The sequence below is a fragment of the Hemicordylus capensis genome, chromosome 3 (assembly GCF_027244095.1).
Source record: "Hemicordylus capensis ecotype Gifberg chromosome 3, rHemCap1.1.pri, whole genome shotgun sequence".
NCBI classification, from domain to species: Eukaryota; Metazoa; Chordata; class Lepidosauria; order Squamata; family Cordylidae; genus Hemicordylus; species Hemicordylus capensis.
This window is the reverse complement of record NC_069659.1, coordinates 51,400-76,359: the sequence shown is the minus strand read 5'-3', so window position 1 is coordinate 76,359 and position 24,960 is coordinate 51,400. Positions and strand designations below refer to the sequence as shown.

General features: G+C 52.0%; 2 protein-coding genes across 3 annotated transcripts; both read left to right on the top strand.

The window, feature by feature from the left end:
* The first annotated feature begins 235 nt into the window (after window positions 1–235).
* Window positions 236–8,545, top strand: LOC128352136 (uncharacterized). Its single transcript, XM_053312407.1, has 11 exons — window positions 236–300; window positions 699–746; window positions 1,313–1,378; window positions 3,800–3,880; window positions 4,255–4,338; window positions 4,733–4,828; window positions 5,511–5,600; window positions 5,727–5,825; window positions 6,845–6,943; window positions 7,857–7,942; window positions 8,430–8,545. Exons 1-11 carry the CDS (start codon window positions 274–276, stop codon window positions 8,431–8,433), a joined length of 780 nt encoding a protein of 259 aa, XP_053168382.1. The 5' UTR covers window positions 236–273; the 3' UTR covers window positions 8,434–8,545.
* Window positions 8,546–11,354: 2,809 nt separating this feature from the next.
* Window positions 11,355–15,897, top strand: LOC128351739 (uncharacterized). Of its 2 annotated transcripts, none has more exons than XM_053311525.1 (3): window positions 11,355–13,388; window positions 13,913–14,095; window positions 15,700–15,897. In XM_053311525.1, exons 1-3 carry the CDS (start codon window positions 11,680–11,682, stop codon window positions 15,713–15,715), a joined length of 1,908 nt encoding a protein of 635 aa, XP_053167500.1. In that variant the 5' UTR covers window positions 11,355–11,679; the 3' UTR covers window positions 15,716–15,897. The 2 variants fall into 2 exon arrangements, with proteins under 2 accessions (XP_053167500.1, XP_053167499.1); XM_053311524.1 differs by having other exon boundaries at window positions 15,580–15,897.
* Window positions 15,898–24,960: the final 9,063 nt, after the last annotated feature.

Here is a 24,960-nt window from a genome sequence, read left to right as displayed (position 1 = left end):
AGAGTTCCCAGGGGGCAGCTGCCCTTCGCACGTGGGAGGCTGGTCTGAGACCCAAACCACCCAGGTGGGTCCAGGTCGGGGGAGCCCCCCCGAGCAAAAGCCGACTTGGCCCGCCAGTGACAGATCCGGCTTTCCCCCTTTCAGTGTGCAGCCATCAGGTGGGAGCGCTGGGAGCACCACGGGGAGGATCGGGAGCAGCGGCCACACCAGCCTAAGCCCAAAAGGAGATTGCCGAGCCTGGTCCCCACCCCATTTGGGCTGCGGCCAAAACAGATGGACCTGCCCCGGGTTACAAAAGAGGTACTGCTCCGCCAACGGCGAGACTGCTTCTAAACCCAAGACTTCCAAGTGGGTGGCAGAGGGAGCCCTGCCCTCCCCACAGCCTGACCGACAGCCCCCCCCCCCGAATTAAGAGGGGCAGCCCGACCCATGACTTAGAGGGGAGACTCTGGAGTCACGCTGCCCAGACGCAAGCCCCGGGAGGGGGTCGGCCTTTCTCCTAACGGCGGCCCTCCCACTGGTGTGTCCAGTCAGAGGGGTCTCGCGGCATGCCCCACATCTCAGGGGGTGCCTCAGCTGAAGGAGCGGGGCACCGGTCTCCAAAGGTGGGGAGCGCCTGGCCCCGTGTGAGACGGGTGGTGGGGGGGAAGTGCCTCCCCAATGCAGATTCATCCACTCCCTTTTCTTTTAAATGACAGTATTACGAGGAGCAGGCGAAATTTGACAAAGATATGGAAAGACGTAAGGTAGGCCACGGAGGTGTGGGGAGGCGGTTGCCTGTTTGGCAGCAGGATGGAGGCTTCCAGTGTTGGAAATTCTCTGCGGTGAGAGAATCCTTTTCTCAATATAGCCGAGTGCAGAGAGGCCCAACACAGCGGAATATAGTTCGGCATGCGTGTGCGTGCTGAGAGTCAAGTGACTTGGAGCCAATTCATAGTTTCCCATCAATATGAAAGGCATTTATGAAGGAACTCCATTCTGGGTGGAGTCCTAGATGGATGCCCTGTCAGTCAGAAAGCCAACTCAATCCCTTTGGGACCCCGATGGCTGGATCGAAGATCTGGCTCAGGTGGAAGAAAGCGGGGAGGGAGTTTTTAGGTCATCAGGAGGGAGTATTTCATGGCGGCCAACTATACATAAAGAGGATATCAGTTTTGCATGCAATTGAATAAGTTTCATTGAAAAAAACGTAACGATACTGAACAATAAAGCACTCCATTAGCATTGTTTCAGTTGAAGGGGTCTGGACTGAGCATGGGGTCCACTCTCACTCTCCACTCACGGCTGTTTTCCCTGCTTCTGTCCCACCCAGATCCGTCACCAGCTTGCCAGCCGCACAAAGCCTGCCATTCCTCTTCCGGCCAGCAAGCCGATGAGTGTAAGGCCCCAGATTGATTGATTACTTATTTAGTTAGTTAGTTAGTTAGTTATATAGCACTGGATTCCAAAGGCTCTAGCTGATCCACAAAACTGAAGACAAAAAGAGGCAAGATAAAAACCCCAGAAAAACAACCATGTAAAACAACTGAAAACATCCACAGCTTTCTGAAAGCCAGGCTAGAAAGATGTGTCTTCAGGGCTCCTTTAAAGGCGGGTAATGATGTTGGTTCCAGACTGGTAAAGGAGTAAGGCAAGGCTGTCTACTTTCCCCCTCTTTATTCAACTTATATGCTGAACATATACTGAGAGAAGCTGGATTGGGAGAAGATGAGCGTGGTTTGAAAGCTGGGGGAAGAAACATCAAGAACCTGAGCTACGCTGATGACACCCCTCTGAGAGCTGAGAAGGCGGAGGATCTGCAAGCTCTAATAATGAAGGTCAAGGAGCCCAGTGGGAAAACGGGACTACGACTAAATGTCAAGAAGACTAAATTAATGACAACAGGGACAGCAACCAGCCTCAGAATTGAGAATGAAGACACTGAAGTGGTGGATAGTGTCTGCCTTTTAGGATCGACCGTCAACAGTCAAGGAGCCAGCAGTCAAGAAATACTCCGCAGACTAGCCCTTGGTAGGGTAGCAATGAAGGCCTCGGAAAGGATATTGAGATGCCGTGACGTGTCTACACCTACAAAGATGAGAATCATTCGGACTGTGGTTTTCCCCGTGACGCTCTATGGATGCGAAAGCTGGACTTTGAAGAAGCAAGATAGAAAAAGTATTGACGCTTTTGAACTTGGGTGCTGGAGAAGACTTTTGAGGAGACCCTGGACAGCCAGGAAAACAAACCAATTGATCCTAGAACAAGTCAATCCAGAATTTCCACTCGAGGCACAAATGACCAGGCTCAAACTCTCATATTTCAGACACATGATGCAAAGACCCAGCACCCTTGAGAAGTCCATAATGCTGGGAAAAGTTGAAGGCAAGAGAAGAAGAGGATGACCAGCAGCAAGTTGGATGGACTTGATGACGACAGCCATGAATGAACCACTGAGAGACCTTCAACGCCAAGTGGAAGACAGGTCACCACCCTGGAGAGAATCTGTCTATGTGCTTACTAAGAGTCGACACCAACTTGACGGCACTTAATCAATCAATCAATCAATCAATCAATCAATCAATGATGTTGAATCATGAATGAATGGCTCTAGGGAATGCATTCCAGAGCCCAGCCCAGGAGCCACCACAGAGAAGGCCCGAGCTGGTGAGCTGGCAGCATCCGGAGAAGGACCTCTCTCAGTGGCCTCCATGTCCAGTGGGGATCCTGCAGAAGGAGGCGCTCTCCCAGGTCACTCGCTAACTCCCAGCTCACTCGGAAGAGGACTCTTCTTCGGAGGGAACTGGCCCAACTCACCGCCAGCACAGCAACCCGCCAGGGCCTGTTGCTGGCTTCTCCTGAGAGTTTCCCTTTAGATTAGGAGGCATTTCGGGACAGGGAACCATCTTGTTTGTGGATTAGAATGATTAGTTTATGCCAAGCCCTTTGAAGACATGGTTGATAAGTGGCACAGAAATATTCCTAATAGTAGCAGATTTGGCCACCGCGCTGCGGTCCAGATCACCTTTTGTTTCTGGAATGGGGAGCCACCCCGAGCAAAAGCCGACTTGGCCCACCAGTGACAGATCTGGCTTTCACCCTTTCAGCGTGCAGCCATCAGGTGGGAGTGCTGGGAGGAGCAGGAGCAGCAGCAAGCTCAGCACAGCAGGCCAAAGAGGAGATTGCCGAGACTTTTCCCCACACCTTTCGGCCTCAGGCCCAAGCAGCCAAGGGTATCTGTAGAAAATTGGGAAGTCTGATAATCAGAATCATTATCCAAAAAAACTGCAGGAAAATGATGTAAATGTTCGCTAAGGATATCCCTGAGTCAAAGAAAGGAGTACATTCGGTTCAGTGGCAGGTTGGTGCATGTGAAACTTGGTCTCTCTAGTTGTGATCAGGAGGAAGTATTCAATGGCAGCCACCTATACTGTATGTAAGGATTATATTAGTTTTGCATGCAACTGTATGTGTTTCATGAGAAAACTTCAAAAAAAGTATCATTTAAAAAAAAAACCCTTAAAAAAGCATTAAACTAGCATTGGGTCAGTTGAAGATGTAGGCAAAGGAGAAAGAAAACACAAAAGCAAGAAACCACCCAATGAGGAGCTTTTCTGAAGGTAGTTTGGGGAGGGGGAGTCGCCCAAACTCAGTTCAGAGTCAGGTCCACGGTCAGCTCCCTCTGCATCCCGGGAGGCCGGTCCTCCAAGTCCCGAATGCCTCTGCCTAGAAGAGGCTTTGGGGCTTCGTTGGATGTTGCCTTGGTGCCATGAAGCCTCATCTGAAGCCTGTCTTCCCTTGCTTCTGTCCCACCCACCAGATCTCACAGCAACAGGTGGATTCGGGACAGAGTTCTAGGAGGCCACCTGTTCAGCGACCACACACAGGGGATTTGGACGAGGTAAGACCACAGATCAGTCTTCTTAGGAGGGAACTGGCCCCAGCACAGCATCCCACCAGTGAGTGGCCCTTGCTGGTTTCTACCTAGCCTTTCCCTTTAGAAGATGAGCCCTTTGGGGAGAGGGAACCAGCGGCTGCAATTTTTAGGTCATCAGGAGGAAGTATTTAATGGCAGCCATTTATATATATATCAGTTTGGCATGCAATTGAATAAGTTTCATTTTAAAAAAACCTTCCATAAAGTGTCATTTTTAGGAACCCTTAACAATAGAGCACTCAATTAGCATTGTTTCAGTTGAAGCTGACTGGAATTCGCATCGGGTCCACCATCACTATCAACTCACGGCTGTTTTCCCTTGCTTCTGTCCCACCCAGATCCGCCGCCTGCGCGCCAAGGTGATAGCCTCTGTTGAGCGCACCAAGAAGCCCGCAGGCAAGCGGGACAAACCCTTGGGAAAGGTCAGACCACAGATTTATTATTATTATTATTTTATTAGTTATATAGGAGCTTTTCTGAAGGTAGTTTGGGGAGGGGGAGTCGCCCAAACTCAGTTCAGAGTCAGGTCCACGGTCAGCTCCCTCTGCATCCCAGGAGGCCGGTCCTCCAAGTCCCGAATGCCTCTGCCTAGAAGAGGCTTTGGGGCTTCGTTGGATGTTGCCTTGGTTCCATGAAGCCTCATCTTAAGCCTGTCTTTCCTTGCTTCTGTCCAACCCACATCTCACAACAACAGGTCATTTCAGGTATGATTATATTATGTCTATATTATTACTATATCATGTGTGCTATTATGTACGTTTTAAATTTTGGTCTTTGACCGTAAATAAACATGATGATGATATGATTTCTGCACAGCCATCTGCACCAATTCGGCCATCCGCACCAATTCGGCCATCCGCACCAATTCGGCCTCCCGCACCAATTCGGCCACCCGCAGGGGATTTGGACGAGGTAAGACCACAGATCAGTCTTCTTAGCAGGTTCAGCCCAAGCACAACATCCCACCAGTGGCTCTTGCTGGTTCCTATCGATCATCTCTCTTAGATTGAGAGCCCTTTTGGGAGAGGGAACCATCTTATTTGTTTATTAGAGTGATTTGTCTATGCCAAGCACTTTGAGGACTTTGTTGAGACGTGGCATAGAAATATGCGTGATAGTAGCAGTTCAGCTATCTGTCGATAATTGGGTATTCTGATTATCAGAATTATTATTTAAAAAAAAAACTGCAGGAAAAGTATTTTAATTTCCCCTGAGGACATCCCAGTGTCCAAAAAAGAGAGAGCAGTACATCCAGCTCATTTCAGTGGCAGGATGGTGCATGCAAAACTTGGTCTCTGTAGGTGTGATCAGGAGGAAGTATTTAATGGCAGCCATCTATATGTAAGGATTATATCAGTTTTGCATGCGACTGAATAAGTTTCATGGAAAAGAACTTCAAGAAAGTATCATTTTGAACAAATATCATAAGTATCATAATCGAACAAGTATCATAAGCAAACCAATAAATTTTTAAGAACCCTTAACAATAGAGCACTCAATTAGCATTGTTTCAGTTGAAGCTGACTGGAATTCGCATTGGGTCCACGATCAGTCTCCCCTCACGGCTGTTTTCCCTTGCTTCTGTCCCACCCAGCTCTGCCATCAGCTCTCCAAGCTCGCCATCTCCCCTGCCGGCAGCAGGACAGTGGCCATGCCACCCACGGGAGGCACCCCCTTGGCAAGGGTAAGGCCACAGATTTATTATTATTATTATTACTATTATTATTATTATTATTTAGTTCTATAGCACTGGATTCTGAAGGCTCAGTCTCAACTCACGGCTGCTTTCCCTCGCTTCTGTCCCACCCAGATGAGCCACCAGCTGCCCAAGAGGACGCTGTCTGCCACCAGCCAAATGAATCCCGCCGTGCCTCCTCAGGGCAGCAAGCGGGCCAGGGTTTTGGAGATGGTAAGGCCTCGGATTTATTATTATTTTATTAGTTATATAGCACTGGATTCCGAAGGCTCTAGTTGTTCCACAGAATTAAAGACAAAACAGGCAAGATTAAAAAACCCATCAAAACAACCCTGTAAAACCATAGAAAACATCTACAGCTTTCTAAAAGCCAGGCTAAAAAGATGTGTCTTCAGGGCTCCTTTAACGGCTGGTAAAGCTGTTAAATCATGAATGGCTCTAGGGCGTGCATTCCAGAGCCCAGCCCAGGAGCCACCACAGAGAAGGCCGTCTCCCAAGCTGGTGAGCTGGCAGCATCCGGAGAAGGACCTCTCTCGATGGCCTCCACGTCCAGTGGGGATCCTGCAGAAGGAGGCGCTCTCCCAGGTCACTCGCTAACTCCCAGCTCACTCGGAAGAGGACTCTTCTTCGGAGGGAACCGGCCCAACTCACCGCCAGCACAGCAACCCACCAGTGGCCGTTAGTGGCTTCTCCCGAGAGTTTCCCTTTAGGTTAGGAGCCATTTCAGGACAGGGAACCATCTTGTTTGTGGATTAGAATGATTAGTTTATGCCAAGCCCTTTGAGGACATGGTTGATAATTGGCATAAAAATATTCCTAACAGTAGCAGATTTCGTCTCTGTAGAAAATTGGGTAGTCTGATCATCAGACTTATCATCCAAAAAACTGCAGGGAAGTGATGTAAAATTTCCCCAGAGGACGTCCCAGTGTCAAAAAACAAAGTATCCACTCAGCTCATTTCAGTGTCAGGATGGTGCATGCAAAACTTGGTCTCTGTAGGTCATCAGCAGGAAGTATTTAATGGCAGCCATCTATATGTAAGGATTATACTAGTTTTGCATGCAACTGTATGTGTTTCATGAGAAAACTTCAAAAAAAAAAATCATTTAAAAAACCCCTTAACAATAAGCCACTAAATTAGCATTGGGTCAGTTGAAGCTGGCTGGAATTAGCATTGGGTCCACGATCAGTCTCAACTCACGGCTGTTTTCCCTCGCTTCCGCCCCACCCAGATGAGCCACCAGCTGCCCAAGAGGAGACTCTCCACCACCAGCAAGTTGAATCCAGCCGTGCCTCCTCAGGGCAGCAAGCGGGCCAGGCTGTTGGAGAGGGTAAGGCCTCGGATTTATTATTCTTATTTTATAATATTAGCCCCCTCCCTGGCTGCTTTGAAGGCCCTTCTGAAGGCCCACCTGTTCCGCCAGGCATTTGCCCTTTTATTATTATCATTTTCATTAATAGTTATTGGTATTGTTGTTGTTCACCGCCTAGAGAACTTGGAGGAGGCGGCATATAAGCACATTTTCAGAAATGAACGAAATAAATACGAAAAGGCCAGGTTCACACGCCAAACAAACCTCGAGTCAGGGAAATACGTGGCTCACAGTGACCGGCCAGACACCCCTCTTCAGTCAGAAGCCCCTCCCAAGCGAACAGCCTCCCAGGCGTTGGGGGTGGCGGCGGCTGCCATTTGCACTCCGTCTCCTTCGAGAACGGAGGCAGGAAAGCAGAGGGGCTCACGGAAGAGCAGGACAGCCCAGGGCCTCACCAGTTCCCCTGTGCCTCCGTTCCTTGGCTTGGTGGGAGATGGTGGGTCACAGCTGGCCTGGGGAATGATGGGGGGAACGGCGATCATAGGCACATTGGAAGCTGAGTCATAGACTGAGTCATAGACTGAGTCAGACCCTTGGTCCATCTAGCTCAGTCTTGTCTTCACAGACTGGCAGCAGCTTCTCCAAGGTTGCAGGCAGGAGCCTCTCTCCCAGCCCTATCTCGTTGGAGATGCTGCCAGGGAAGGAACTTGGGACCTTCTGCTCTTCCCAGAGCGACTCCATCATCCCCTAAGAAGGGGAAGATCTTCCAGTGCTCACACTTCTGGTCTCCCATTCGCATGCAACCAGGGCGGACCCTGCTTAGCTAAGGGGACAAGTCCTGCTTGCTGCCACCAGACCAGCTCTCCTCTCCGATCAGTGTCAACTCACGGCTGTCTTCTCTTGCTTCTGCCCCACCCTGATCTCCCGCCAGCTCTCCAAGCGGAGGCTCTCCGCCACCAGCAGCCTGCAGCCCGCCATCTCTCTCCCAGATCTCAAACGAGCCAGGCCAGACTCAGGGTAAGGCCACCGAGCAGTGGAACGGGCCCAGTTCACCCCCAGCACAGCAGCCCACCATTGCCGGGTTCTACCTAGCGTTTCTCCTTCGATTGGGTTGATCAGAGTGATTTGTTTAGGTGCCCCACTGGAGGACCTTGTTGATGCGTGGCCTAGAAATATGCGGAATAGCAGCAGATTTGGTGTCTGTGGGTAATTGGCTAGTCTGAGCACCAGAACTGCAGCCAGAAAAACTGCAGAAAAGTGATGTGAATTTGCCCTGAGGACATCCCATTGTCAAAAGCAGGACATTCTGCTCATTTCAGTGCAAAACTTGGTCTCTGTAGGTCATCAGGAGGTATGCCTTTCTTGTGCACAAACCGCCAAATCCTGCCAAGGAGTCCTTAATGTTAGGGGGAAATGTGTTATATGCTTGTCTATTATACCTTGACCTTCCTTAATCAAATGCAGTGAAATAATTAACACTCTCTTCTCTTTCCCTCTCTTCTAGCTGAGGATCTGGCCTGAGCCACAACTGCATCCTGCCAGCCTCCCAATCCCCCCGCTGAAGCCATCTGCCAAGGGAAACCAAGGGGGATTCCCACCATGTCTCCAGGGAGGATCGGGTCCAGTAACAGCTTGGATCGGGTCCGGCTCGCCCGCCCTCCCAGGAACCAGCTCCTCCCCCCCCGCCAGAGATAGTCCTGTTTTCGCCCCCTTCTCTGTTGCTCTCTCCGTCTCTCTGCTCCCCGGTTGCCCTGCTAGGGATGGTCTACGGAGGAGACGGAAGGGCTTCCCGCGGCTCGCATGGCGGCTGGAGACTTCCCCGTCCAACCCTTCCCTCGGGCCGTCTTCCATTCCTCTGCTCCGAATTGCCCTTTCTTCATTCCCCTGGAACAACAGAAACATTGCACTTTGCCCATTCGTGTTTCTCAGAGAGTCGTCGGGAGCTGAGCTTCTGCCTGAGGAAATGCCCGTTGCGCACGCATGCCTCCTTGGGGCGTTTCCCGAGCGCTTCTCTCCCCAAAGCTCGGGGGGACGGGGATCGGAGGTCTCCTGGTGGGGGATGTGTGTGTGGGAGGACGATCTGTGCTTCTGGCCACATCCTCAGAACCTCTCTCTGCAGGAGCAGTCTATCAGTGGGTGTCATCCCTCCCACCCCTTTCCCCACGGCCTTTGGGGAAGGAAACGCTCTGTGGTCCTTCCTGCCACCCTTCTGGGCTCCTCCCAAAGAAGCATGCGTCTTTGGGGCCGCCTGTTCTCCCCCTTGCGTGCCCTACTGAAACCCTTCTTGGGGGCTCCCGAATCCAGCCCCAGGCTTTCAGAGGGGCAGGCGGCTCACCGAGGCACCTTTCCAAGAGGTGGCTCTTTCCCTCTTCCGCCGGGGAGACCAACTGGCCCTCGTCCACCCCAGCACAGGAAAGGTTACAGGGCCTGTTGCTGTGGCCGACTTTTGTCTTTCTAGAAGATGGTATAACTCTGCTGGAGTCTTCTCAGCTTCCTAAGATGTTTGGTTTTTAATTTCTGGTTATTTTTAAATGGTTAAATTGTTTCTCACGTTTTTGTATATGTTTTTAACTGGTTTTATGTTATTGTAAACCACCCAGAGACGAAAGTTTGGGGCGGTATACAAATCGGATAGCTAGACAGATAGATAAGAGCGATGAAATACGCATTCCCCCCAAGAACACAAGCTTTTCGAGACCTCTTTCATGCAGCGCAAATACAATGAAACCTAAAGCAGATGTTTAAGAATCAGTAAATCTAACAGCATTTTCCCGAGCTCCTGAATTGTTCAACCCCTCTCAGATTCAGGAGTCGGGCAGGCAACTGTTTACATTGTGATCCGGATGCAATAAGCTCGTTAGTATGAAATACGGCTGCCTCCTTTTATTCTTCGTTATGTATTTTTAGTAGTTCTGGCGGGTCCACTTTCAGGACCTCAATCTGTGTTCAGGAGGACTTTGAAAAATCTATTTGGTTTTATGGTTTGTAGTAGAAGTGTGAGTGTTTCCTCTTCCACATTTGTTTTAATCTTACGCTGGCCGAAATAAAGTTTAAGAGAGCAAAGGTTTTGAGGCAAACATAGGAAACTTTGAAAGGTTTGCTGTTTTTGACGTCTGCTTTCTTTTATTTGGGCACTGAAGAGGTCTCGAAAGGTTTGTGGTCTCTGTCTTCCCCCTTCGATTGTGAGCCACTTGGTGGACAGGGCGTCTCCTCCCTTCCCTCTCCCTCTCCGAGAACGGTTCCCTTTCTTCTCCTCGCTCTTCCCCCACCAGCCCACAACCCCGACATCCCGCTTCTCACTGCTCCGTCGCTCTTCTCCCCCCTTTTTCTCGCTGGTCACCCCACACCCCTCCCCACGGCAGACTTTGCAAGGGGCCTGCAGCTGCCAGAGGAGAGCTGCGGGCCCTTCTTCTCCCCCTCTCTGGGAAGGGGGGCAGGGATGGGAGCCACCACTCAGCCCCATCCGGCCGCTGCCACGCTTTCCCCGCTCTCCGTGCCTTCAGGACAGAAAGGGGGCTGGAACAGAACCACAGGGACGGTGGTGGTGGTGGTGGTGGTGGTGGTGGTGGTGGTGGTGTTTCCACACTTCCTATGATTCCCTTCCCAGCTCCCTGCGTTTCAAAGAGGCAGAGCGAGAGCCGCGCGGCTGGGTGGACCCGAGCAGTGGCGGGCGGCTTCCTGAGGCGGAGAGCCCTTTGCCGAGGGGCCACCCCCAAGCCCTGCCGCTTGAGGTGTCTGCCTCCCTCCGCCTCACGGAAGGGCCGCCCTCTTCCTTGCCAACAGGCTTCTCCTAAGGCACAAACTGAGCTCCCAGGAGCTGACCGGTCTGGGCTGTGGGCCGGCAATCTGCCCGCTGCAGGACGCGACTCTCTGAGAAACCCCTTGGAGAATGCGCAAAGTCCAATGTGTTCCCGGGGAAGGAACGCCATTCGAAGCAGATCGATGAAAGACGGGACCCTCCCGGAAAAGACAAGGAGATCCAGGAGGGGGCGCTGTACTCGGGCCCAGCCTCCCAGAGCGTGCCCGGAACTCCCCCCCGCCGGCAGGGGTGCCCCCGAAAGCATCCCCTCCTCCCCCTCCTCCTGCTTACGGCCTTTGCCCCAAGAGGCCAACTCTGTCAGCCTGATGGCCGACCTTTCTGCGATCACTCGGCAAAGAGGCACCTTCTAAGGCGGTGATTCTCTGGATTGGAGCAGGGGGAGAGTAACCGACCCACTCCACCCCCAGCACAACATCCCTCCAGTGACTGTGGCTGGTGTCTCTCTTATGTTCCTTGTTAGACTGTGAGCCCTTTGGGGACAGGGAGCCATCTTGCTTGTTTGTTATTTCTCTGTGCAAAGCGCCCTGAGCCATTTTCGGAAGGGTGGTAGAGAAATCGAATAAACTAATAAACCACAAGGATGCCCCCCCCCGTAGCATTCCCTGTCAGAGGGCTTCCCAGAGGCTGCCGCCTACAACTCCCAGCATCCCCAGCTGCAATGGCCTTTGGCTGGGGATGCTGGGAGTTGTAGTCAACCGCAGCTGGGATTCTCTGCTCCGCCTTGTGACCCCAGAAACCCCCACCATCCGGCTCACGGCCTTTGCCTCTTGGGACCAACGCCCCAAGCAGGAAGAGGGGGAGGACGGCGAAGATATCCAGTGCACCAGAGCCCGGCGCGGGACGTCTGGGCGCGCTCTGGAACGCTGCGCACGAGTACAGCGCCCCCCTGTGGGAAAGGAATTGTTGGACTTCCCAGTCTCCGGACCCCGCGGCCATGCAAGCAGCCAGCCCCGGCGACAAAGGCCCTTCCGTCTCCTCAGAAGAGGGCCCAGCACGCCGACTGGGAGGGCAGGGGGAGCGATGCAAGCGTGGCCGTTGCCCCCAACGTGTGGGGCTAGGACCATGCCCCTGCCTCACGGAACCCACCGTGCTGCCGCCCGGCAGACCTTGGCATTGCTTCGGGCAGTGTCCACGAAGACGGCCTCCTCCCCTTTACCTCCCTCCCTCCCTAGCAGGGCAGTCCCCAAGCAGAGAGAGAGCTTTGGGGGGCAGAGCAGAGACCCCCCCCATCCTGGCCTCAGCCAGACTCCGGAGTGGACTCTGGGCAGGCAGTATCTCTCCTGCCAAGGGGCTGCTTCCTTGGACCGAGGGCGGGCCAGGCCGAGACGGGTCCTCCTCCTCCTCCCTGGGGGAAAGCAACTCCCCTTTGCCCAACACCTCCTCCTCACTTGCTCCTTGGCAGATTCCAGATCTTTCCACCGGCTTCAGCTGGGGGGGTTGGGGGCTGGCAGTGGGAGGGCATCAGCCACCGCATGCCCACAAGGGACTAGCTGGCGTGTCAAGGACATCCTTCCTTGCCCACATCTGGCCCTCAGCCGACCACTTGGCAACCAGCTGGCCAGGGTGCTCCTCCTCCCTCCCTCCCTCCTTCATTCCCGAACCATCGCAGGAAGCGGGCCAGAAAGTACAATGCCTAAACTTTGCCGCCGCCGCCGCTGCTGCTGCTGGGTGCAGAGGAGGAGGAGAAGGAAGACTCTGCGTGGCTCTCCGGAATTGGTTCGGAACCGCGTCCTTCGCGGAATCCCCTCGGCTTCCTCATCTCTGCCAGTGGCTCCAAGGATCAGGACCTCCCTGGTGGTCAGCCTGTTGCTCCTGCTCCTGCCTCATGGTCCAGACTTTGCCACTGCTGCTGCTGCTGCTGCTGCTGCTGGGTGCAGAGGAGGAGCAGAAGGAAGAGTCTGCCTGGCTCTCCGGAATTGGTTCGGAACCGCGTCCTTCGCGGAATACCCTTGGCTTCCTCATCTCTGCCAGAGGCTCCAAGGATGAGGACCTCCCTGGTGGTCAGCCTGGTGCTCCTGCTCATGGCTCATGGTCCAGACTTCGCCACTGCTGCTGCTGCTGCTGGGTGCAGAGGAGGAGCAGAAGGAAGAGTCTGCGTGGCTCTCCGGAATTGGTTCGGAACCGTGTCCTTCGTGGAATCCCCTCGGCTTCCTCATCTCTGCCAGAGGCTCCAAGGATGAGGACCTCCCTGGTGGTCAGCCTGGTGCTCCTGCTCATGGCTCATGGTCCAGACTTCGCCACTGCTGCTGCTGCTGCTGGGTGCAGAGGAGGAGCAGAAGGAAGAGTCTGCGTGGCTCTCCGGAATTGGTTCGGAACCGTGTCCTTCGTGGAATCCCCTCGGCTTCCTCATCTCTGCCAGAGGCTCCAAGGATCAAGACCTCCCTGGTGGTCAGCCTGGTGCTCCTGCTCATGGCTCATGGCCCAAACCTGGCCACTGCTGCTACTGCTGGGTGCAGAGGAGGAGCAGAAGGAAGGGTCTGCCTGGCTCTCCGGAATTGGTTCGGAACTGCGTCCTTCGCGGAATCCCCTCGGCTTCCTCATCTCTGCCAGAGGCTCCAAGGATCAAGACCTCCCTGGTGGTCAGCCTGGTGCTCCTGCTCATGGCCGCTGCCTTCCTACCCCAGATGCAAGCTCGCCGTGGCTGTGAGTCCTCCTGTATATTCTCTCTCTTGCTCTCCTTTGCTCCCGAGGGAAGGCAGAAACGCATCGGACAGACGTGGCAAGGCTGATGGAAGAAAGCTGGTCTGGTGGTTGCCAGCAGGACTTGTTCCCGTATGCTAAGCAGGGTCCACCCTGGTTGCATTTGAAAGGTGGACTAGAAGGGTGAGCACTGGAAAGGATTCCTTGGAACCTCGAAGCTCTTCCCAGAGCGGCTCCATCCGGCAAGAGCGGAAGATCTTCCAGTGCTCACACTTCTAGTCTCCCATCCACAGGCAACCAGGGCAGATCCTGCTGGGCAAAGGGGACAATTCGCACTCGCTACCACAAGGCCAGCTTTCCGCTTAATACAAGACACAGGGAAGGAGTTTTGAGGCCAGAAAATGGGGTCTGGTTCCTGGGAAAATCCATGCAAATTAAGTGCTAGAAAAGATGGCCCCGTTCTGTGGTGTCTGTGGGGGGGTGTTGTGATTGCCAAGTCGGTTTCCTACCTCACGTCTTTGTTTCAGTCAGTTCCAAGACGGAATCAACCCCCAGGGCAGGATCCGCCAGCGTTCAAGGGACCTGCTCCCTACAGTTGCTCCTATCACATCGAACAGCTGCTGTGACAACTACATAAGGAGGCACCTTCCAATGTGGTACCTGAAATCCTTTGAATACACCGGTGAACATTGTCCCACGCTAGCTGTGGTGTAAGTATTAAAAGCATTTAAAAATCCAGTTAGAACAGGAGCATAGGAAGCTGCTGCCTACCGAGTCAGACCATCAGTCCGTCTAGCTCAGTCTTGTCTACACTGACTGGCAGCAGCTCTCCCAGATCTCAGGGAGGAATCTTTCCCAGCCCTTCCTGGAGAGACTGCCAGGGATTGAACCTTGGATCATTGACGTGCAAAAAGCAGATGCCCTTCTACTGAGCGACCGCCCCATCCCCTAATAGTCACCCATCCAAATGTAAACCAGGGTAGACCCTGCTTAGGGAAGAGGGCAATTCCTGTTTCTTATCGCAAGACTGGATCTCCTGTAATGAAGCTCAACGTCGTTCTGTCAGGATGTTTCTGCTGCTTCTGGCTTCATTGATTTGACCTACGTGGCGGTGTGGTTTTCTGGGCTGCCACCAGGTTCATTTCCCCCGTCATTAATTGTCTGTGCAAATAATCTCCCCCAGCCAGCCCCCAGTGTGTGCACTTTGTGCAATGCTAAGGAAACCTAAGCTGTAAAGCAAGACTGCCCTAGTTCCTCCAACACAGACCCGATTCAAACACCACCGCTTTAAGATAGGAGTTAGGGGGCTTTCAGTTTTCAACCGGGCTCTAAAAAATGTGGAAACGGCAAGTTAAGGTGCCCGGCTTAACACCAGAGCCATACGAACTGTAAAAATTTTGTAAAGGTAAAGTGTGCCATCGAGTCGTGGTTCCCACAGAGCCTTGTGGTTGTCTTTGGTAGAATACAGGAAGCGTTGACCATGGCCTCCTCCTGCACAGGATGAGATGATGCCTTTCAGCTTCTTCCGATATCGCTGCTGCCCGATAGAGGCGTTTCCCATGCCAGCGAGGATTCGAACCGGCAGCCTCTGGCTTGATAATCAAGGCATTTCCCCACTGCAGCCACATATATCAAGGCTGTAGGAGAAGCAGAGAGTGATCATGCAGGAGGCAGGAGCTGGGGAGACAGGCCTGGTCGACCCATATTCTCTCCCCCACATTTTATCAAGAGTGGATGAAAAGCCGTCCTGCTCAGCAACCGTCTAACACACGATCACTCTCCCCTCCTCGATCTTTGCAAACACACATCCACCGACCGAGACCAGGCAAAGCTCCTATCCTGGCTGGGCCCTCCTCTGACCCCGTTTAGGGTCCCGAGAACAGCCCCCTGGTCCTTTCCAGATTCTAGCTCCTCCCCTGGAAGGCCTATGGGTTTCTGGAATCGGTGCAAGGCCATACACATTTCAAAGCCCCGCCGTATCGGAGGTTCCGTAGGGGAGTCCCATGAGGCTGAGGATGGAAGAACCGGCGGTTTCAACCCAGCTGGTGGTGACCAGGTTCGATGAGGTGCTTGAGAGCAAGCGAGTGAGGTTGTTCAGGAGAGCACCAGCCCTGAGCAGGTGTGATGACCTTGTAGCGAATTGCCTTTTCCGGGGCTTCTGACTGGGCACTAAAAGCACATTTCTCCTTTGCAGATTGATTACCAGCCATGATCAGCGGCCCTGTGCTGATCCCAGGCTGAAATGGGTCCGGGAGAGAATCCGTTCCTTCTTAGAAAAGTAACCAGGTCCTGTTTCCGCCTCCTCTACCCCCAGAAGGGAAGAGAAATGACCAATCGGGAGCTACCGGCTTGTGGAGGAGAGGAGGAAGTTATACAAGGCTGAACATTAGGCTGTATCCATCGTCATGGATAGCTTCAAAGGGGATGGCTGCCTTGAACTATTATTATTATTTATTGTTTTGAATAACCACATGTACACTTTGATTGCTCATTTATTCTTCTCATCATAAAAACAAATAAAGCATAAGCATTTTGAAAACAGTTGGCCGACTTCTTTGGGGATTAGTGGTAGGGTGGTATCCTGGGGACATCGAGAGTGGTAACCAATTGGTGCGGCCCAGAGCGGATTTGAAGATGTCAGAGGTACTAGCCATTTGGTACTATCCTCAACTTGCTTATTGGTGTAATTGGGCTCTAGTCACTTGTTACTAACCGGAGATGGCTGGGTTCCATCCTGGGTGAGTACTCACCATTTGGTCCCTCTGTAGTTTGGTGGTGGCACGGGTGCTAGCCAATTAGTGCTGTGCAAAGCTGGCTCAGATGAACATTTGGGCCAGTCATCTTCCAGCTTGGTGCAAATGTGGTGGGTGGAGAACTCAGACAGCAACCCTCGGCATGAATCCTGGTAACCAAGTGTGGAAAAAGATGTCCATCTTTTCGTTAGTGGAATCTTGGAGAGTGGATTGAGATGGCAGAAAGAGACTGCAGGAGTTTCTATTTGGCCCAGCTCTCTGCTAGGTGGCTGGTTCATGGCTTACCCTTCGCCTTGGAACCCTCGAGTTGGGCTGGATCTTGGAGCTCTTCTAGTCTACCATCCCTTAGGAAATCCCTCCAGCGACTAGCCGGCATCTTCCTAATCCCACATAGTTGTGTGCCGAGTAGAAGGCGCCGTATCTCTAGTTTCCATCATATCTGCAATATCTCGGCTTTGCATGTTTCCCCGCCACAGCAAAGACCAACGGTGGGGAACAGACCGTGATGTTCCCTTTCCATCACGCCGTGTTCCTGGGGCTTGGAGAAAGTGAGGAGGGTAGCGTTTTGCCTACGGCGTGCTTGAGCAATCGAGGGAGCAGACAGGAGAGTCCATCAGGCAGGGTTTTAAACCTGCAGCCAATTCAAAGAGCCCACCACCCAGCTGAAAGGAAGCGGATGGACTCACAGCTGCTCCCACTTAGGCAGAGATACCTCCTGCTCCTCTCTGGGAGGTCCAGAAGCCAACTCTAGAATCAGTTTTCTACTTCCTCATCTGGTGCACTCCCAAAAGCCTTTGGTGCTGTGACTCCAGATGACAGGATGTTTCCCCCCACAATCCTCAGAAACTAAATGCTGTATTTCCTTCTGAGAAATCTCTGCTCCAAACTTCCTTCCCATCTTCTGCTTGACAGAGAAGGGAGGGGATCCCATTGTCCTCCCGGGCAAAGGCGGAAAGGACACCCGTGCCTGATTCTGGACCTCAGTTGACCACTTCGCACAAGGCGTCCAGCGGGGAAGAGTAGCCAAGCTGATCTGTTCCCTCCTTTTCTCTCCCTCCCTCGGTCCCGTCACAAAAGGAAGATGGAGAAGCCGTGGTCTTCGAGGAGGAGGAGGAGGAGGAGGAAGAGGTGGAAACTCAGCCGGCAGCAGCCGTGGCACTAAAGAATTGGTTCGGGGCCCGTGGCCCTTGGGCTCACTTGAAAAGAGGCCTCTACGCTTCCCCCTCTCCACCACAGACGGCAAAGATGAAGACCTCGGTGGTTGCCATACAGGTTGTCCTGCTCATGGCCACCGTCCTCTTAACCTCAGCTGAGGTTGTTCCTGGTAAGCGGGGAGTCCTTTATTTTCTCTCCTTCTCTTCATGGATCTACACTGAGAGAGGAAACTCTAATTTTGATCTTAAGGTTTTCACAGATGCTCAAGGGAAAAGTCACATGACTATCTCTGACCCAAAGAGGCTGGTCTTCAAGCAACTGGGGTGTGGGTTGGGTACTTGAAACACCCTGTACTTGAAACAAACTGGGATATCAAACCACAATTTGATGCTGGACTGATATTCTGTAAGAATATGCACAAATCGGATTTTCAGATTTGATTCAAATTTGAATTGAAGCTGGCCAATTTGATTCAAATTCAAATCGAATGGACCCAAAACAGGCCGATTCGATTCAAATTTGATTCTGATTCAGATGTGAACCAATTCAAGCTATTTTGGCACTCTTTTTCTTTGAGTGTCCCTGAATGGTTTTTTAAAGGTGCCAAAATGTCTCCAAACTGTCGTTGAATCGATTTGAATGGATTCGAATTAGATTCTGGTTGATTCCATTTAAATTCAAATCGAATCGCCCTTTTTAGGGGCGATTCAATTCGAGTTCGAATCATTCAAATCGGCCAGATAAGAATTTGAATCGATTCGCACATCTCTAATATTCTGGTTTGTTCAAGTTAGTTGCTGAACAAACCGTAGTTCCCTTCATTTGTATGTAGTGATGAGCTGTGGTTTGTTCTCGAGGAGAGCGTGGATGCTTTCGTTCTTCTCTTGCACATGTTAAAGGACTGACCCAGACCTGACTTGGAGATGCCATGGAGACTAGCCACTTGGTACTATCCTTAACTAGCTTATCAGTGCCATGGGATGGTGGCCATAATTCAGTGGAAGAGCCTCTGGTTTGCACGCAGAAGGTTCCAAGTTCCCTCCCTGGCAGCATCTCTAGATAGGGCTGAGAAAGACTCCTGCCTGAAACCTTGGAGAGTATTGGAACCGGCCTTATACTGAGTCAGACGCTTGGTCCATCTAGCTCAGTATTGTCGGCACTGGCTGGCAGTTGCTCTCCTGAATTTCAGGCAGGAGTCTCTCCCAACCCTACCTGAGATGCTGGCAGGATTTGAACCCGGTACCTTCTGCATGCAAGCAGATGCTCTTCCACTGAGCTACGGCCGAATGTCTTGGTTTCCCCCATCAGTCCAGTGGGAGAGGAATCCGCCCAGCAGGGGCTGCAAGCCAGAACGTCACTCCGCTCCCCTCTCTCTTGCAGGTACCAGGGTGAGATTGATTTGCTGCAAGCGTTACATGAAAAAGCAAATTGCTCTGGCGAGAGTGAAAAACTATCAGTTTTCCACGGAGGAGGGCTGTGGCCTGAAAGGGGTTGTGTAAGTATGGAAGACGACTGTCAGAGGTGTATCTAGGGAAAATAGCGCCTAGGGCAAGCACTGAAATTGCGCCTCCTGTCCAAGCATCTGACACCCATCTTTCAGATAACTTTACCATAATATCAGCTGAAAAATACAAGTCAGGCTCGTTAATCTTTTAATATTTCAAAAACTATTTAGCAGTGGACTTAGCCAGATCAAAAAATGCTGGAAAACTACAAATTTCAGCATGCTGGGGCTCATGAAATACCCAAATACTATGTGGAGTTGTTCTTGGAAAACTAAACAGAAGTGCCTGTCTAATTCTCTACTGTGCATTGCAGCATCACCATTACATAAGTTTTAAAAATCAATGGAGAATTTGACTTTTCCCAGATACTCTGAAAATAATTAAAGGATATGCAGAGTCAACTGTGTCACTGCTTGGAATATATTCTAGTCTTTCAGAAAGACAGTTAAAATGAGAGAAAGAGAGCAAGAAACTCCCAGTGGGCCTTAATATTAAGGATTTCACACTGATTCAAAGACAAACTCACCATTAATAGCCATATTAGCAAGACATCACATTTAACTCACTTATCACAAGAAGCAAAGTAAGAGCAAATGAATACAATCCTAGCTCTTAAGCGTCAGCTCAGTATTCACAAGCCCTGGTACATAGTGCCAATCTGAATATGTGTACAGTGTCTTATATTATATTAATTTTTAAAAATTTTTTAAACCTGTAGCTCCTTTGGGGGGCTTCCTAAAGTCTGTGTGGTTTTTTTCCCAAAGGTTCCCCCTCACCCCGCTGGCCTCTAGGGCCTCACAGGTACCATTTCAGCATGTGCAGTGGCCAATTTTAAAAATAATCTTTTTTTTAAAGGCCACTGAAAACAAAATGGCCACCGCGCATGCTCAAATGGCCTCTGCAAGGCCTGGCATGACCTAGGGCCTCACAGAGGCCATTTGAGCATGCACGGTGGCCATTTTGTTTTTGGCAGCCATTTTAATTTTTATAAATTTTACAAAATGGCGCCCCCTTCAAGTGGCGCCCGGGGCACGTGCCCTGCCTGCCCCACCCCTAGATACACACCTGACAACTGTCCTTAAAGAGAACCAGGCCCTAAAGGAGTCCGTTGGTAGGGGCCTGACTGCCGTATCCATCCATCCGCCCAGCGTTAATTCACTGGGTTGCTGCCATGTTGTTTTCCTTTCGGGGGGAATGGAGAGCCCAAGGAGGCCCATCTCGTCCAGCATCCTGTTTCCCACAGTGTCCCACCAGATGCCTCGGGGAAGTCCACACAGTGCATGCCCCCTCTCCTGGGCCAATCAGGGGTCAGCTGGATCGGGGATGGGGGTCCCCAATCTACTGGCGACACAATGCATGCTGGGATAGCTCTTTGGATTGTGTGAGGACCCAGCTCCCGACTTCAGACCTGAAGACGCCAGCCGTCTGCATCATCTGGGAGCAGAGTCCACAGTTACCCCTGACCTGTGGGAGACAGAGTGGGAGATCTCCCACCGGCACCCACAAAAAAGCAACAGCACCAACCCCAGATGCTCGTGTGAGGGGGCGGAGGCCATTCAGGGTCACCCGCTCTGACCTGGGGTGGCTACAACGCAGAGACGCGCCTCGTCTCGGGCGTCTGAATGGGCTCTCGACACACATTTCTCCTTGGCAGGTTTACGACAATCCAGAATCGAATGACCTGCGTCGATCCCAGCGATGACTGGGTCCAGGATTACATGCGTCAGCTCCCCAAAGCATGATCATGTCCGGCTTCATCTTCCTCAGCCATCAGAAGAGAAGAGGAAGGATCGTGTTCTCACCTATCGGCATGTGGAGGAGAGGAGAAAGTTCTCAAAAGTTGGGAGTCAAGGCTGCCCATCTGCCTTTTCCTTTCCTCGTGCTCCAGGGAGGTCACCCGCCTGCAATTTATTATACAAAGGTGCAAGTTATCAGATGTACACTCTGGTTCTGCCTTTGTTCTTCACATCACAATAAATGATCAAATAAAATGGAGACATGTTTAAAAACCCCACAAAAAACTCTTGCCCGATTCCTTCCGGGGACTAGGGGTGGTAACATGGTGGGAATTAGCCATCCTGGGCTAGCTGAGTGAAGGCACAGGCGCTGGCCAATTGATGCTGTCCACAGCTGTGTTTCGCTCGCATGCCTTCAACCTAAAGAGCAAACACCCTTCTGGCTGTGAGATCAGCACAGGAAAAGGAGCCCGACGCAGAGATGTCTTCTGTGTGGAATAGCAGTGGCTGGAGAGAGCTCAAGTCATCCACAGGATGAGAACCCGGGTGGGACACAACCGTATCGTACGTGGTCTGATGCAGCGGAAACAGAGTCCAGCTTGCTGGGACGTGGCAGGGCTGTGCACTGAATCGGAACAATAACCGTATCGGATTCTGTACAGCCCTTTGGGCAGCATTTGGCATTGCATGGTTTCCGAGGCAACATGAGTAATATCGGAAACAACCCCAAACGATGTTTTCCGTGTCGCGTCGGCCCGCATCGGAGGACTGGGTGGCTGTTTGCCTGCTTTTTTCAGGGGCCTGTGTCCCACCCAAACCTTGTTCCTCTTTGAATCTGTGGGTGTTTGAAAGAACGCTGAAGGGGCTAGGAGAGCCGTGAAGCGAAGCTGCCATCTACGGAGTCAGACCCTTGGTCTATCTAGCACAGTATTGTCTTCACAGACTGGCAGCGGCTTCTCCAAGGCGGCAGGCAGGAGTCTCTCCTCTCAGCCCTGTCTTGGAGATGCTGCCGGGGAGGGGACTGGGAACCTCAAATGCGCTTCCCAGAGCGGCGGATCCATCCCTTAAGGCAGGCCTGCTCACTGTAGGCCCCCCAGCTCTTTTTGCACGACAATTCCCATAATCCCCAACCACAGTGACCAACAGCCAGGAATTATGGGAGTTGTCGGCCAATATCTGCAGGAGGGCCTACGCTGAGCAGGCCTGCCTTAAGGGGAATCTCTTCCAGTGCTGACACATGTAGTCTCCCATTCAAATGCAAACCAGGGTGGACCCTGCTCAACCGAGGGGACAAGCCATGCTCACTGCCAGAAGACCAGCTCTCCTCGTCTCCGTTGAAAAGAGCATGCTGCCGTTGGTTCATCCGAGTCTCTGTTTGTTAAAGTCTAAAATATATCATGCGGGGGCGGGAGGGGTGCAGCGTTTACATATAGTTGGAGAAAACCAAGCTGGCCGGTTTGTTCCTCCTCCCTCCCTCCTTGCCAGATGCAGTGTAGGAAGTAAAAAGGGAGATGGAGAAACTTCACAGCTGTTGGGTGAGGAGGAGGAGGAGAGAGAGAGAGAGAGAGAGAGAGAGAAGGCCAGCATTCATGGCGCTGAGGAATGGGTCTGGGGCACATCCCCCCTGGACTCACCTAAAAGACGTTTCTGCTACCCGACTTCCACCAGAGACGAAGAGGATGAAGAACCCAGCGACTGCTTTTCTGCTCCTAGCCGCTGTCTTCTCCGCCTGGTCTGAGCCTTCTCCCAGAAGTGAGTCCACTTACCTCTCCGTTACTCCTAGGGTTGCCATCCCCCCTGGAATTCCGGGTATCGCCTGGATTTTAAGCATCTCACCCGGACTGCTTAGCCCATCCAGATTCCAGCTTTCATTTAAAAAACAAAACAAAACAAAACACCTTACCTCTAGCCCTTGTAGAAGTGGAGTTATGGAGCAAAACGTGCAGTCCCTCTTCTGCTGCACCACTGGACTTGGATTAAGAGAGAGAAAGCACAGGATCCTAGCTGGGAAGGTTTCCCTTTCACAAGTTCAATAACCCACCGAGGAATGTTGCCTTGTTTGTTTTCAGCAGGAGATCTCAGTCGGGCAGTTGCGAGTATAGCTTGCTTTTGATGCGAATCACTACCTGCCTACCAGGCTGTGTATTGTAACATTTAAGGACTTGCTTGGCTTTACGTTCAATGCATGCCTACTTAGAAGTAAGCAACATTGGTTTCAATCAGATCTTCTCTCAAATAAGTGTGTACAGAATTGCAGCCTTCATTAAAAAGCTGTGCATTTTTATTTTTATGTTTGATTGCTGCTGTTAATGTGTCAAGGGAAATAGTCAGGCAAAGATATCTTCCCCAACTATTGTTGGTAAATATCCAGCGCAAATACAAGTCAGTTGGAAAGTGCAGCTGCTAATTTGCATATGGAAATTATTTGCAAGCCAACCTACATAATATGCAAATTAGGCACCCGGATTTGGAGATTGCCATCTTAATATTGTCTAATTCGTATTGAAATGGGGAAACACTGCTCTGTGTCTCTGGTTCAATTAGAAAATGTTGGGCAGGTGTTCACAGACTGGGGAGAGGGGAGGCTGTGAACTGGCTTCTGGTGCCCTTGTGGGGCGTGGGGGAATCTGGGAACAAGCCCCGAGTTCAAGGGGAGAGAGGGATCTACTGAGCAAGCAACGTGGAGCGTGCGGTCACTCCATCCCCCTCTCTCCCGCAGGTCGTCCCACGAAATCCTGCTGCTTCTACTTAGCAAGAGATCCAGTTCCAGCGTCGGCGGTGAAAACATATTCCTGCAACCGGGAGTTATGCGGGAAGGTAGTGATCATGTAAGGTGCCAAAGTGTTTGCTGAAAGAAAATCAGCCTCTGAAGGATTCTATCCGGATATTATCCGCCCCGATTCTGGGTTCCTCGATTCAGCCGGTGTGGTTCTCCAGGTGGCTGCCAGGTCCATTTCCTTGGGCAACGATCCGGGCAAATAGAAGCAACCAAGGAGCCCCGAGAGGTGCACATGGTGATGTTTATCCTCACAACAATCCTGTGAGATCGGTCAGGCTGAGTGAGACGTGAGCGGCCCAGAGTCACCCAGTGAGTTTCATGGCTGAAGGGGGATTTGAACCCGGGTCTCTCTGGGCCTAGTTCAGCATTCTAACCACCACACTAAAGTGGGTCCATATATAATTTAATTTTCCTACTCTGCATAAATGCATATCAATTACATATATAATTTAATTTTCCTACAATTGAATTTGCCTACACTATATTGGACAGCAGCGATATCGGAAAGGGCTGAAAGGCATCATCTTAGCGGTTTGGTGCTGCTAAGAGCTGGTTCGGTGACATTATGGGCGCTAGCCAATCGGTACCATCCCTATCCATAACCCCTTTGGGGGGACACTGACGATCGCCACTGGGTGCCCTCTCCCTCCTTCACAAGGATGTCTCTGACCGGAGGAATGAACACTCTCCTTCCTTTTGAAGGGGTAGAGGAGAGCAGGTTGCACAGTCCAGGCATGCCCTGCAAAAAGAAGCCAGATTTCGGCAGCTGCGCGGCTGGGGGGGGGGGTCAGTCCTGTGACTTGCCTCTGGGGGCAGCCCCAAGGCAGTGGGCCCCCAGACAACTGGCTCCCCTGGCCCGATGAGAGTTATGTCCGTCCCTGAATCTACTGAGCAAGCAGCGTGAGCCGTGAGGCCGCTCCCTCCCCCTCTGTCCCGCAGGTCGTCCCACGAAATCCTGTTGCTGCTTCTCAGCAAGAGTCCCAGTTCCGACGCCGGCCGTGGGCCCCATATTCCTACGACCGGGAGTTATGCGGGATGGTAGTGATCATGCGAGTAGAGCACAGAGAAATGCTTTACACAGAGGAATAATAAAGAAGGTGGATTCTTATCCCTGAAGGGCTCACAGTCCGAAACGGTTGAACATAGGAACAGCTGCTGTCTACTGAGTCAGACCCTTGGTCCCACTAGCTCAGGATTGCCTGCTCTGATTGGCAGCGGCTCTCCCAGGTTCCAGGCAGGAGTTTCTCTCCCAGCCCTACCTGGAGATGCTGCCAGGGAGGGGACCGGGGACCCTCTGCAGGCAGAGCCGATGCTCTGCCACTGAGCTACCGCCCCATCCGGGTCACCGGTGACATTGGCTCAGTGGCTCGATCCCGGCATGTTTGGGGAGTTTGGGCAAGAGGACCTTCTGGCCCGCTGCCCACCCCGTGTGCCTAGGAAGAGCTAATCACTCCTAATCATGGCTGGTGGAGCTTCTGGAGAAGCCATGGAGGGCGACCTGAGCCCTGTGTGGGCAAGTCCTTGGCTGCCATGTCGCCGTCCTGAGCCATCGACCAGCTTTGTGCCATTTCTGCAGGGGCGGGCTGCAAATCAAATCAATCCAGGACATAAAGCAACAGTCACGCCCCAAACTCTGTGTGTGTGTGT

Bases quoted from the DNA above. Each gene is read 5' to 3' on its own strand.
- LOC128351739 (XM_053311524.1), top strand. From the start codon at position 11,680: ATGCAAGCAGCCAGCCCCGGCGACAAAGGCCCTTCCGTCTCCTCAGAA. The intron at 13,389-13,912 runs GTGAGTCCTCCT...TCTTTGTTTCAG, and splicing joins GATGCAAGCTCGCCGTGGCT to TCAGTTCCAAGACGGAATCA. The intron at 14,096-15,579 runs GTAAGTATTAAA...TCTCCTTTGCAG, and splicing joins TGTCCCACGCTAGCTGTGGT to ATTGATTACCAGCCATGATC.
- LOC128352136 (XM_053312407.1), top strand. From the start codon at position 274: ATGGACCTGCCCCGGGTTACAAAAGAG. The intron at 301-698 runs GTACTGCTCCGC...TTTAAATGACAG, and splicing joins TGCCCCGGGTTACAAAAGAG to TATTACGAGGAGCAGGCGAA. The intron at 5,601-5,726 runs GTAAGGCCACAG...TGTCCCACCCAG, and splicing joins GAGGCACCCCCTTGGCAAGG to ATGAGCCACCAGCTGCCCAA.